Source organism: Psittacula echo (assembly GCF_963264785.1).
Source record: "Psittacula echo genome assembly, chromosome: 17".
Taxonomy (NCBI): Eukaryota; Metazoa; Chordata; class Aves; order Psittaciformes; family Psittacidae; genus Psittacula; species Psittacula echo.
The window spans coordinates 6,557,655-6,572,210 of record NC_137753.1 but is presented as its reverse complement, the minus strand read 5'-3'; the positions used below and the strand labels follow the sequence as shown (position 1 = coordinate 6,572,210).

The following is a 14,556-nucleotide window of genomic DNA, read 5'->3' as shown; positions in this document are numbered from 1 at the left end:
CCATGGGCAGGAATACCTTCCACTAGACCAGGTTGTTTCATGCCCCATCCAACCTGGCCTTGAAAGTTGCACTGAAGCTTTCAAATGTAGTGGCATAAGAAGGTTATCCAGGAACATGATAGTTGGGTAACTAGCTGTCTGCATTCACTTCTCTTTTTTAGTATTTAATTGTTTTGATGCATTCAGTTTGTTACTTATTTCAGGAAGGAAAAAATGTGAGGGTAGGTGAATAGGCTGAAGACAACGGATTAATATAAGACCATCATAATTTATATTTTACATATAAAATAGCAAGTTATGCCTCAATACTAATAAGGCACAAAAGAAATAATCTAGTTACATGTTTTCTCTGAATGGAGAAACTAAATTTTCTGTTACAAAATTAGCGACAGCCACCTCAGGAATAATCTGTTAGTAACTAAGTTACTGAGGTTTTTTTGGTTTTAAAAATACATAGGATGGGGTTTTTTAAATAGCTTTTAGACCTTTGTAATACTGAATGTATGGCCAAATGGCCAACTCAGGTATAATTGTGTTAAAATAATTTTCAAAACTATGTCAGAGAACCTAGTTTAAGTTAACTTCAGTACAAAGCTGTAATTGCCTTCTAATGCTTTCCTTGGAATTGAGATATTTCCAGAAGACCCAACATCCGTTATACACTGGCTCAAGTGAAGGAGCTGGAGCAACTTTGTATTAACTATAGGCTTACAAGTTCATCTTGAATACAGATTGAAAGGGATCTCATTATTTGCATTATTAAAAAGTTAGGTATGTAAACATTATTAAAAAGTTATTATTAAAAAGTTGCATTATTAAAAAGTTAGGTATGTAAGCAGCATTCCAATTCGGCCTTCAAATGTGTAATACATGTGACTGTTTCTGTTCGTGCTCAGGCTGGGAGCCGTTTATTGAGCCTTGGCAGTGTTCAGTTTCTTGGCAACAGCAAGCTTCGAGCCGCCTCCACCCTTCCCGACTGAAGCTGGAAGTAAAGGCTGAACACCGTTTGGATATAAACATTACCTCTGTCTTCATGGGTATGTATGAATATTCCCTGAGAGCATCACTGTAGAATCTAGCTTTCAGTATTTCAATGTTTCAATGTACTGAAAATGCCAGGCACTTCTGATTGCTGGTGTCCCAAAGGTGGAGGGAGGGAGATTTGGTGCCATTCCCTGCATACTTCCCATGATATTGTACACAGGTGGGCATTTAGGCAGCCTGCATTTTATCAGATATTGTGGAAGTGAAAAGACACTAGCTACATATTTTAGAGGATAGTAGGAATTCTTTCTCTGGTCATAGGAATTCTATCAAATTTGTATGCCACTTGAAGTTTAGTTTTAATCAGAAGCAGACTTTCATCTAAAACTTTGCCTACTTTACAATACTTAAAAATACTTTTATGAGCTCAGCTCATTTTTCAACACCTTGACAGGTGTAGTGGGTAGCTACTCATTTCAATTCTGTGGTCTCTGAAAACCTGACCTGTCAATTCCCACCTCAGGAAATCAAAATATTTTGTTCATCATTAACTCAAACTTCATGTAAGCTTCTGTATTGTGAGCCCATGGTGGTGTGCATTTCCCAGAAAGATCATTGCTTATTCTGTATGGAAATCTAAATGTAATCTGACATAATAAGAAAAATGTCAATGTCTGAGCTTGCAAATGTAACAGAAGAGCCTTCCTTGATCCTTGACTGTTCCTTCCTTTCTCCTGCAATCCCGTGGCAGAAAGAGGGAGACAAGGTGGGAGGGAAAGAAGCAAGTCAAAGATTCCTAAGAGTTCCCATCATGCTTTTTAATATTAGTGACAACAAGTAGTAAGACTAGTTTATGATTAAAACTGCGCAGAGGACTCTGTTGGTGTCTAGATATTTATTTAGGCCGGAATGTGCATGTACCTCTTAAAAAGAGTAAAAAAATAAATCAGAAACTGCTTCAACTGTGAAAGTATTTAAGGTTAATTGCCTTCTCAGGGAGAGCTCTCACACTGCCACAGGAGTGTCTTGAGAACATGGAATTCCACTGAAAGTTTAAAAAAAGGAAAAAATTCTTAAGAATATAAAAATATTTGGCTTTGAAGACTCTGCTGCGATTGCTTGTTTGTTTTTGACTTATGTAAGTGGCTCATAGAAAAAGTAGTGAAATAAAACTTCTGCCATTAAAGTGAAGTCTCTTCAGTGTTAAGAATGTAGCATGCTTTTCAATTGCTTTGTTTACTGCCACCTTGGAGACATATACTGTCTATGCTTATATTCCTCTAGAGCAGTACACGTGTACCAAACAGTCCTGGATGGAAGATTACTGTAAACAGGACAAAGAGGTGAATGTAATCAGTACAGAAGACTGGATGGATTCTTCGGTGGATCCACCATGTTTTGGGCAGAGTATGATCCTTATTAATCACACTTCATTAGAAACCGTCCTGACATACACAGTTATCTCTCTAATGTATTACAGAGATAAGTATTTGGTGTTCGTAGCATACAATAAATGGTTAATGCTATTTGGCAAAAGACAAAAAAGCTATTTTCTGTTTAATTGTGTTCCATCTTTAAAACAAAAAAACCTTTCTGTCTGCTTAGCCTTGAGTGAGAACTTTGCATGGTTACTTCCGCTTCCTTTTTTTCCTCACACGTTCTCAGCTAATGAGTGACTACCCTTTTAAAGCTTAAATAAGAGTGTTGACTTCAGGGTGTGTACAGTTCAGAGGTTATCTTTTCCTTTCTGTACCCCCAAAGACCTGCATGACTGAATTTCTGGAAAAAATGCTGTTACATTCATGAAACAATTCTATAAGTAATAGCTCTTGATATGTGGCAGGTCTTTTCAGCTTCTTTTCTCCCAGTGTTACTTCTGGAAGAAATTTCGGCAATTTAAATGCCAACTTAGTGTAAGCACAAGGGTAGAGACTCACACACTGACTGCATGATGCCAACTGTCTGTCTCTTTCCTGATGCATGATGGGGAAGAGTCTACCTGTTATAGGCGGTTTTTCTTACCTGCTAACTTTGTCTTTCCTGTCTGCCAGGCCTTCCTCTTGTCTACCTTAGAACTAGGAGTACAGCCAGTTTGACTAACCTAGAGCATCAAATCTATGCTAGAGGTACTGTATAGCACAGAGAGACAAAAAGGTTATTTTTTCTTCTTTGGAAGGCTCTTGTACTTGTGTTGTATTTGTGACTTGCTGATTGATTGGCCTCTATATTTAAAAAAAACCCCAGACGTACGAAACCCCAAAACCAAACAACATAACTGCTACTTGGCTTTGAAGCTGCTTAACTTAGAATTTCACGCTGTCTTTCTGTTCCTTCAGGAAAGAAGGGAGAGGTATAACTAATCCTGAATAGGAAGACTGTCTTTTTGAGGAAGGTTATAAGAATTATTGACTGGTCAGCATCACTTTTCTAGAGAGACAATATAGTATGATTAAAAACAGTGTCATAAAATCACAAGGTTTTATTTTATATTCAAAAAATACCCAGCAGTATGTTCAATATCGATATTTACGAGAGACAATATCGTATGATTAAAAACAGTGTCAAAAATCACAAGGTTTTATTTTATATTCAAAAAATACCCAGCAGTATGTTCAATATTGATACTTGTGCTTGATTCACCATGTTTATTTAGCTACTTAAAACTTTAAGATGCCTTCAGAAGGTACAGTCTGTTTTCCATAAGCCTTCAGAGTAAGGCATTCCTAATAAATATCTTGTTAATTTGTTCTATATTTGACAATATGGTCTTCGGCCAAAACCATGCTGTTTAAAGTAAGATTTCTAAGAAATTTTTGACATTATGGAAGACCAGACAGCATACTTGATGAATATGTTGCCCCTGAAGAAAAGTTGCTGCATGGGAGGACAGAAGGCATTCTATAAATCTACGTCTGTGGCCTGTTAGACTGTCCCTTAGGAACATTTTCTGAGTGGTTGCAGGCAGTTCATAGACATTAAAAAAAAAAACAAAAAACAAAAAACACAAAATGGGAAATGATAGAAGGATGTATTTTTCTGAGGTATTTTTCAGGAAGGGTTTTCTTTGTGAAATCAAATGGACAATACAAACCTCAATGTTTATTTCTTGGCTTTTAGTGGCTGTTACAACTAAATTAATTATGAAAAAAACCCTCCTTTTAATGATAATATTTATTTTCAGGAAATAGTCTCAAAATTCAACTTTTACATTATGTTTTCTTACGAAATTCAGGCCATGGTCCCAAGAATTGTTTTTTAAAAGTCTCAAGAAATTGGCAGTTGATTAAATGCCAAACTAAAAGTCCATTTGGTTTCTGATCTGTAATTTTGTAGAACCTGCGCTAGCCAAAAAAATGGTATAAAGCCAAGCTCAACGCTGAAAAGATTTGTTTTTTTTGCAATTGGTGACAACTAGTTTTCGTTTTCAAGAATTCCATCTTCTTGCCATTTAACTGGAAAGAACTTTCCTGTAAGCTTCAGAGATCAGATTTAAGTCTCCGCTTGCAGTTTAAGTTATACAGGAATTTGCTGTCATCTATTTAGAATAAAGTTGTATGTGATCATCAGTAACTCCTTCAAAAACGTACCTACCCGCTACCCCTTCTTGCCTCTGTAGACCTGTGCTTAAGTTACTAGTTAGACATGTGGTGCGATGGATGTGTTTCAAAACATGAAGTACTTGAACTTGGTATCAGTCAGCCTCTGGGATGACTACAGATGAATTCTGTGGAATAGATTTAATTTCTGTCTCGCCTTTAGTTTAAGCAGCTGATTTATTGTGTGAGCCTTCTTTCTACTTCTGTCATTCATGTATGTACTTAAGTAGCAGCCATTTATCTTCCTTTTTAAGTAAGTAACTAGAATTTGACAAGCTTTTTTTTTTTAATCCTGTCCAAACACAGTAAGTATTTTCACAGATACAATGTACTGCAGTACAGAAGATGAGAGCAACACTTGTGTGCTTGTTAGTACAGTAATGCATACTTGGAAGAAGTCAAGCATGATAGGTGAAGTTTCTTCTTCTGGGGTTTTGCTGTCCCAGCATTTTAACAAAGCCAGATAACCTTTTGGTTGCATCAAATTATTTTTCATACTTTGTTTTAGTAGGAATTTTTGTGGATAGGGAAATACTGCTACTTGTTCAGTCTTTGAGAATAAAAGTCACATTTAAAGGGGATAGCGGATAGTCCTGTATTTGTCATGTGAATAGAGCATTATAAATTTTATTAATCATAAGTGAATATGTGTTTAGTACTTTGAGTCTTTGGATGTACCTGAAAAGTTACTGCTTATGATTGGATTTTTAGTTAGGTTTTCCACATGTTAGAACTGGAGTCACTGTATTTTAAAAGACTTCATATGAAGAAACAAAAGAATATTTAGATTAAGCTGAGTTCCTGACAGGGGTGATGTAGGGGAAGATTTTGCTTTGTACCATTTTTGTAATAATTACTAAATTTTAACTTTTTCAGTAATCTGTTATCCTGATTCTTTGATCTGTTTTTCTTTGGTTAGTGCAGGTTGTGGTTCTGCAGCCATTGTGACTCATCCTACACTGACTTCTGATGAATGCTTCTCTCCTAAGCATTTAGACAAATCTTTATTCTGTTTTATAGCTGAAATGAAGACTCCAAAACGCAGGCAACCATTTGTCCCATTTGCTCTAAGAAATCATACTGGATGCACGCTGTGGTTTGCTACCCTAACTACAACTCCTACCAGGTAAGAAGATGTTGTAGTATCACTGTGACTGACTGGTTTCTCTCCCATGTCAGCCAAACCATAATGTTTTCAGTACTTTAGTTTTCTTCACGAGAAACATAGGCAACTCCCAGTCTTTCTTAATTAAGAGCCTTTTCTTTGGCAATAAAATAGCTTTACAACTAAAAAAAATATTATCTTTTTTCAAGAGTCTCAACAGAGTTAGAAAACCCATCAGAGACATTCATAGAATCATGGAATAGTTAGGGTTGGAAAAGACCTTAAGATCATCTAGTTCCAACCTCCCTGTTACGGGCAGGGATGCCTAGCACTAGACCTTGTCACCCAAGGCTCTGTCCAGCCTGGCCTTGAACACTGCCAGGGGTGGAGCATTTGCCACTTCTGTGGTCACCCTATGCCAGTTTCTCACCACCCTCACAGGGAAGAACTTCGTCCTTATATCCAACCTGAACTTCCCCTGTTTCAGTTTGAACCCATCACCCCTTGTCCTGTTGCTACAGTCCCTGATGAAGAGTCCTTCTCCAGCATCTTTGTAGGCTGCCTGCAGATAATACAGGCCCCCTTCATGGTATGTATGTGTTTACTGCAGGAACCCATAGACTGAGGCAGACTAAAAAGCACTTGTTACTTGAAGTCATTACTGTGTCAGTTTGTGAAATGCTGTGATTCTCTTCTCAGGGCTGCCCTGTCTCACAGTGGGAGTCCAGGTGTGGTTCCTGAGGAAAACGGGACGTTGCTGGATGATGCCCACAATGTCAGTGAATGGCAAGAGGTTATTACTGGGGAAGAAATTCCATTTGAATTTGAAGCTAGAGGAAAACTCAGACACAGGTGAAGTGACCAGGCTGTGAGATGTGTTTTGGCACACTCACGTATGAAACATATAGGATCATAGTTGTGAGGACACTAGCAGATGTTAAATAAAAAGCGAATATTTTTTAAATCTCCTGTTAATATTTTGGTTTTAATAAAACTGACGTATAGAGTGAAATTATCAGCTGTCTAGAAACCAGCATATATTGCTATTGGTGGCAGCTGTTCTAAATACGAGTTCGATCATCATAAGCTTTTGGAAAGACTTAGGGGCCTCAATTACAAATCGTATGTCCTTTATTCTAAATGGGGGGGAGTGGCCACATTGGTTGTTAAGCATTAGTGTTGTCAGTGTTAACTAGAAGAACGTGTTAACAAATATGTAGCATGCTTTTATTTTTGCTTACATGGTAGTTGTACTTCTGTATGTTCACTAGGGAAGGTTGAACAGATGTAAAATCATGTCTTGATCCATAAGATAGAAAATCTCTTGAGACTTTTTTTTCTTTTTTTTAACACTTCAGGGAGATTCTTTCTTTTGGAATCTAGGGGATATTCTTGAACTGTTTGATGCGTAATAATGCTAAATATTAATTTAACTTGATCTGACTTGGTAGGCACACTCATGATCTAAGAATTCACCAGTTGCAAGTGAGAGTGAATGGCTGGGAAGAAGTAAGTCCAGTGTCTGTAGATAAAGTTGGAACATTTTTCCGATATGCTGCACCAGATAAGAACTCATCCTCTTCTACTGTAAGTTCTGATTTTGAGTGTTAGTTTTAAAAGAGTATGTGATCTGGGAGTAAAGTTGTCTCCAAGATTTTAATCTTAAAGCAGCTTCTGTATGAGATGTTCCTCTTCCCAGTTAGCTTGGATTGGAACGGTTTGAAGATGCTATGTTCCTAACTGGCAGTTTTATGCATAACAAAACCACAGGGTAGCTGGTGGTTAGTCTGTGCTTTGCAGTCAGAGCTCCCAGTGACACACTAATATATTAGTATCATGAACTCATGGAGACTGAACTTTAAATCAGTACAGTATCTCAGCAGCTATTTTTATTTCTTCTACTGCAGGAATGCTTTTCATGTATTTAATTTACTTGAAATAAATAACACTGGCAATTTCCTGTAAGCCTAGAGATTGTTGAAATATGTGGCTGCTTAGACAAAATATACTGGTCATGAAGGAAAAATGCAAGTGTAATAATCAGGAGGCTGGCAGTTGGCGGTTCAGGCTCAGTGATCAAAATGATCTCATGGATTGCAAAACTAGTTAAGTTTTGAGCTCAGCTGCTGAAAATTGTTGAGCACTGGAGAAGTTGGAAGTGGAGATCTTTTGGGTATAAAACAGGATTAGAATTTAGTTTCATGAAACTACTGACAAGAGCCAGTAGTCTCTGATTTGAATCAGAGATTTCTAATGCTTTCATATTGAAGCAGAAAAAGCAGAATCTCTCTGTAACTTGATTATTGAAGGGAAAGGATGCAAATTAACGAGAATTGCTGTTCAGAAACATCTTCTGTAGCTTCTTTCTTGTTTTTCAACAAACCTTTCTTCAACTCTTTTCAAAGCAGTATTACAAACAGATTTTGCTAATAGATTTCTGAAATGTTTTCCGAACTGTATTGAAGATCAGCTCAACAAAAAGCGATAAAAATATTCAGTTTATTCTTCTGTATTAATGTTCTATATTACAGCTGAGAGTAATAGCTGAAAAGTTGAACAACTTTAACTTTCTTGTTTACTATTTTCCCAGCTTGGAAGCCCAATAAGTAGAACAAATATAATACATCCACAAGTCTACGTGAGTATATATTTTTATTATTTGAGAGCTACTTAAAGAGTACTTAAAAAGTAGCTCTCAAAGAGTAACATAATTCTACATAATGTAGAATAGCATATCTACAAGTGAGTTGGCCTTTCCATCCTTCTAGAACTTTATCAAAAGTGGAAGTCAAGCAAACAGAACGAACTTTCAAATCAGTATGTGAATTCCAGCATGTGAGCCCATATAAAATGTGGGTTTCAGGATATAAGTGGACTTTGTTTAATGCAGGAGATAGAGCACCTTGGTAGGAAGGCAGCTAAGAGTGAAGGAAGTATGAATATTCTAAGGAAGCTTCACCTTATTTATTTTAGTTTCGACAGATAGGAATGATGAGTGGCTTGTAATTATATGAGTCTTGGAGTTCAAACTCCGTGAATTTATGTAATAATGTAATAGAGAATGTATAAAGTGTTCTTTTAGGTCTGTATTGCTCTTATTTGAACTTGCATCATTCTGAAAATGATGATGGAGTTACTAGTACGTAATTCTACTTTTTCATAGTTAATTTTATTGTGTTTTGAGAAGGAGGTACAGGATTATAAATCATTATTATCAAACTATATATACCTTAGGTGTTGCACGTGGTTGGACTCAGTTGGCAAGTTTTCACTCCAGCAGTTACTGCTTCAAAATTGAGGTGTCCCTCTTCTAGATATAATCATTACCTGAGCTTTTTAATGCTTTTAAATATCTTCCAGTTTTCTTCGTTGCCTCCAGTTCGTGTGGTATTTGAAGTTACCATGGAAGGTAGTGCTCGGAAGGTGATAACAGTGCGCTCAGCCTTGATGGTGAAGAACAAGCTGGAAACACCAATGGAACTAAGGCTAGACAGTCCTTCTGCTCCTGACAGTAAGTGTTGTATATTTCTTACATACTGTGGGGAATCTTTAGCTTCTCCCCTAGAAAGATTCACCCATCTATACATCAAAGTAGCCCTCTCTGGAGGGGAAATTGGTAATATTAAGAAGAAAATAATCAGCAAAGTAAGTTAGAGAACCCACTAGGAATTTTTTCCTTATTGTTCAGGTAAATGGAGAAAGCTGGGACTCTGCAAAGAATGAATCTTATTTCTGTATGTAGCATGTTGTATCTTTTAGCAGTAGTCTAGAAGGCTTGGGAAATTAGCATGCAAAGGAGCAGTCTAAAAATGTAGCGATAAGTTCATGATGTACCCAAAATGCCATGAATTAGGTCCTTTTGAAATAAGCATTTTCTCTAAAGCATCCAAGCAAGAAGAATTTGAATTCTAGCAATTTTGTCTGGCTCCTGTCTGAGATTTACACACTTAAATGTGTCTGCCGCCAGATTATTAATAGGACTTGAAACAGTGGGTTGGGGTTTGAAACATACATGAAGTACCTGGTGTTTTATGTTAAATTAAACCAGGTTGCTTCAAAAATTTGGGCCTTACTATATGAAAAATTTTATGCTTTCCAATTAAAGGGCCTGTTTTGATATGTGTATTTTCTTCTCTGGTTGCAGAACCTGTAGTTCTTCCAGCAGTTATGCCAGGAGATTCCTTTGCAATTCCATTACATCTTACATCTTGGCGTTTGCAAGCCAGGCCAAAAGGAATGGGAGTCTTCTTCTGTAAGGCTCCAATTCACTGGACTAATGTTCAGAAGGCATCAGAGGTCTGTAGCAGCAAGCAAGAGTGTCATTCAATGGAGTCTGAAAACAGCCGTTTTTTCAGGTAATTAAGACCTAATTGTTTTTCTATGTTATCTTCTTCTAATAAATGAAATCCTGTGAAAGTAAACAACAGGAAAGAAAATCCTTTAGAGATAAAAGCTGCTGCAGTTTAATGGGATGTTTTGTTTGGTTTGTTGACTGATGAGAAAGCATTGAAGCATAACTGCTGAGTTTCTGCAGGGCTCCTTGAAGCCCTTTTGACAGTGCCATTAATCTGAAAACACAAAGTAAGAACACTGTTAATATTTATTGTATAAAGGAAAAGGTTAGGAAAAAGAATGTGTACTGCTGTTAAATTATTTAGTCTGTCTCACTGAGGATAATGGTGGCTTGCCCTAGTGTGTTCCCAAATACTCATCCTTTGTCATGAATGTCCTGTGCTCTGTTTTAAGCTCCAGAATGTCACTGCATGGTGAAGGCCTTTAATGGAATTTTGTAGTTATGTGGTATGATGGATTTAGGGATGCTCTCAATTTAGGAAACACAAGAATAGAGATTATGGAAGTTTTTTTCAGGAAAAGACCTTTACTTAATGTTTATAGTTACTGCTGTGTGTCAGTTCCATAGTTCATTTCTTAATCTGCTGGTTTTGAATGTATCACTGCGAGGAAAATTAGCAAATTATTTAAAATGGAGGCTCACTTACTCATTATTTTACCTTAACTAATGAAAAACTAAGTGTCAGGTGGCCAAAGCAAGGATACATCTACTGGGAAGAAGGACATGTTCAACATTGATGCTTAAGAACATGATTATACTCTAATAGTTAAAATCTATTTAGTGATAGTTGATAATATGTTTTTTTCAAATTTATGAAAGTTGGTAATCTGTAAATGCGATTTTCTGTTAAGTGACTAAGTTAATTCTTTTGATTAAAATCAGAAAACTTCCATTGTTTTAATGTTAGGCATAAATACAAAATAGTTTATAATGAAACTCCGAAGTGCTTATGTGAAGAACGATTCTAAATGATGATTTTGCTGTCAGTCCTGAAAGTACAACATAATGTGGGATTCAATGCAGTACACAAAGACAGGGTTTAATTATTCTGTCAAGTTCGTTGACTTCTCACATGTGTTTGCCTTTGCAGGTTTTGTGTGGCTATAAAGAAAGAAAACTATCCAGATTACATGCCTTCCAACATATTTTCTGACAGTGCTAAACAGATTTTCAGGCAGCCTGGGCATACTATTTACCTATTGCCAACTGTGGTAATCTGCAACTTGCTGCCTTGTGAACTTGAGTTCTATGTTAAAGGAACACCAATTAAAGGGACATTAAAACCTGGCAAAGAGGCAGCATTGCACACAGCTGATACATCTCAGAACATTGAGCTTGGTAAGGTTCTTTTTCAGATCCCACTTTCTGATCCTCCTGGAGGAGTACCTCTGTATAATTGTTTCTTATATAAAGAACCATAGTATCAAGAAAATTGAAAGCATTTGTATGATTATCTCATTGGGTTGCAGGGTTTCTTATAGTTAATAACCAAGTACCCGCATCCCAAGAGAATTAGAAATATTGCCATCATTCCCCAAATCTGTCAGCTGTCTTGATCTGTTCCTCATTCAATGTCTTTTCTCATTTTCCTGAGAGTGGATACTGCAGAGAACAGCAATAAAGAAGGGGGTAAATCAAATAAGTTCCCAAAATTTTGGGTGATTTTGCTGTTCTTTCTGACGGAAGAAGTTGGTGTTGACAGTATATATGAAATTACTCAACTCTGGCTGGACTTCTGATGCTTAAGGTGGTAATTAGCCCTAAGCAGGGTTCTTCATAGAACTTTTTTTGCTGCTTGTGACTTAAATTGAGGCATTTCTTTATGAAGTCAGAGGTTACTATGCTGGAGAGATTTTGAAGTTAATCTGGATAAGCTATATAAAATACTCAGGTTCAGCTATATGAAACACCAGCCTGTCTGCTCATCAGAAACCAATGTTTCTGTGTAGGTGATGTTTGGTTTTATTTTTGTAGGGATACTGCTAGAAAACTTCCCAATCTGCAAAGAGCTGTTAATTCCTCCTGGGACACAAAACTACATGGTGCGGATGCGGTTGTATGATGTCAACAAACGACTGTTAAACTTGACCATCCGGATTGTGTGTCGTGCTGAAGGTTCTCTAAAAATACTGATTTCAGCACCGTACTGGTTAATCAACAAAACAGGTAATTTTACAGTATTTTCTGTAATCATAAACTGGGAAATAAAGATTCCATGCGGTGTTAGGGTATTCCGTAATTTGAAGTAATTTTTACCATTCTCATTTTAATTTATGCAAAGGTGAAGTGCAGTTTCATACTCCATCTTTTTGTGTTTACTTAAAGGATTACCACTTATCTTCAGACAAGATAATGCAAAAACAGATGCTGCAGGTCAATTTGAAGAACATGAGCTTGCTAGAAGCCTCAGCCCACTTCTCTTCTGTTATGCTGATAAGGAACAGCCAAACTTGTAAGTAGTACTGTAAGAACAGCAGACAGGAGGAACCTTACAAAGTATGACAGTAATTGTCAGAGGATTGAGTGCTGATATATTACTATGAACATTGTGTAGGAAAAGTCCCTGTTAAAGAGAACCTGTTAAGTTTTTAAGATTCTAAATACTGAAATAAGCATATTGGATAGTTAGACATTGCATACTGAAAACTCCTTGGTAGGCTAATTCTGTTGTGTCTGCAGGCTGCTTTGGGTTTATTTTGCATGTTTTAAACTCGTGCTTCTTTGTGAGAAAATCAAAAACCTTTTGAAGAGAATTAACAAATTGTATAAATTACTTTGTTACCACTAAAAAACCCCACCCCAACCTCCTAATCCTAAAATCTGACTGTTAATAGAGAAGTAGTAGCAGTTACTTAGTAAACCATGTAAGTCCACATGCAGCAGAGTTGCTGTGATTCTGATGTAAAAGGAAATGGCAGGATTTTGGAGAGGAAACTTTTCAGTTACTTTAACTGGCAACAAAGAGAGAACTTGCTTTTTCCATTAATATAAGAACATGATTTAAAACAAACTTACCTGAAGTGTTCTGGAATTCTTGCTCAAATGAAGAGCAGTTAAATTTATCACAAAAAATTATTTAATTTGTTTTTCCTTTCAAATTAAAAGACACACAAATGTTGTCGTGGTTAATCAGTCTGAAAATTTCCAAGCCTTTTACATGACATGGGCACTGAACAGTTAGGGTTGGAAAGGACCTTAAGATCATATAGTTCCAGCTCCCCTGCCATGGGCAGGGACACCTCACACTAAACCATGGCACCCAAGGCCTCATCCAACCTGGCCTTGAACACCACCAAGGATGGAGAATTCACAACCTCCCTGGGCAACCCATTCCAGTGCCTCACCACCCTCTCAGTAAAGGATTTCTTCCTTAGATCCAATCTAAACTTCCCCTGTTTCAGTTTGAACCCGTTACCCCTTGTCCTGTCACTACAGTCCCTGATGAAGAGTCCCTCCCCACCATCCTTGTAGGCCCCCTTCAGATACTGGAAGGCTGCTATGAGGTCTCCACGCAGCCTTCTCTTCTCCAGGCTGAACAGCCCCAACTTTCTCAGCCTGTCTCCATACAGGAGCTGCTCCAGCCCCTGATCATCCTCATGGCCCTCCTCTGGATTTGTTCCAACAGTTCCATGTCCTTTTTATGTTGAGGACACCAGAACTGCACACAATACTCCCAAGTGAGGTCTCACGAGAGCAGAGTAGAGGGGCAGGATCACCTCCTTCGACCTGCTCATGACGCTCCTTTTGATGCAGCCCAGGATACGGTTGCTTTCTGGGCTGCGAGTGCACACTGCTGGCTCATGTTCATTTTCTCATCGATCAACACTCCCAACTCCTTCTCCACAGGGCTGCTCTGAAGTAATTGAATAATTGCTGAATTATTGCACTGAATAATTGCTTTAAACATATGTTAAAAGAGCTTCTGGCAGAAATGCAGAATGGATTACTCAAGAAGAGATTTATTGTAGCTGCTAATATTTTTATATTTAAACACAGGTGTTCTTTTGTACCTGGGTATGTGTTTGATCATCAGTATTGTGTTGATGCTTGATCCTTCATTTAAATGAGTAAATCTGTGTTTTCTTCTCACCTTAGTTGTACAATGCGAGTTGGAAGAGGAATCCATCCTGAAGGCATGCCTGGCTGGTGCCAGGGTTTCTCCCTGGATGGTGGTAGTGGCGTGAGATCCCTGAAGGTGATTCAGCATGGAAACAGGCCAGGCCTCATTTACAGCATTGGTATGTGCTGACAGGAACCTTTGGGAAATACTGTAGAACTTGTGAAGATACAATGTCAGTGGCACCAGAAATAGAACAATAGCAGCAGGGAAGCATATGTTACAGGTTTTTGCGGGTCCAGAGAAAACTATTTAAAAAAAAAAAGAGTATTTTAGGTGTTTTCATGTCTTTATTTTTAATTTCACTAGCTTAAAAGTCAGTTTTGAGTTATTTTTATTTTCACATTTCATCACTGAGTGTTAATAACTGCATTTACACATTGTTCTGTTTCTGTGTCTT

The 14,556-nt window shown here is 37.4% G+C and overlaps 1 protein-coding gene across 10 annotated transcripts in view; it reads left to right on the top strand.

Annotated features, from left to right (window-relative positions):
- VPS13D (vacuolar protein sorting 13 homolog D) overlaps positions 1-14,556 on the top strand; it is a 107,673-nt gene that overhangs the window by 39,484 nt on the left and 53,633 nt on the right. For 8 of the 10 annotated variants that reach the window (XM_080631419.1, XM_080631418.1, XM_080631417.1 and 5 more), the window contains 12 exons: positions 897-1,037; positions 2,269-2,391; positions 5,601-5,706; positions 6,385-6,537; positions 7,137-7,272; positions 8,276-8,323; positions 9,046-9,196; positions 9,830-10,040; positions 11,130-11,377; positions 12,014-12,205; positions 12,365-12,491; positions 14,135-14,277. In XM_080631419.1, the coding sequence (XP_080487545.1) occupies positions 897-1,037; positions 2,269-2,391; positions 5,601-5,706; positions 6,385-6,537; positions 7,137-7,272; positions 8,276-8,323; positions 9,046-9,196; positions 9,830-10,040; positions 11,130-11,377; positions 12,014-12,205; positions 12,365-12,491; positions 14,135-14,277 (1,779 nt within the window). Of the gene's footprint in view, positions 1-896; positions 1,038-2,268; positions 2,392-3,035; positions 3,111-5,600; positions 5,707-6,384; positions 6,538-7,136; positions 7,273-8,275; positions 8,324-9,045; positions 9,197-9,829; positions 10,041-11,129; positions 11,378-12,013; positions 12,206-12,364; positions 12,492-14,134; positions 14,278-14,556 lie in introns of all 10 variants that reach the window. The other 2 variants (XM_080631413.1, XM_080631421.1) reach the window with 1 other exon arrangement.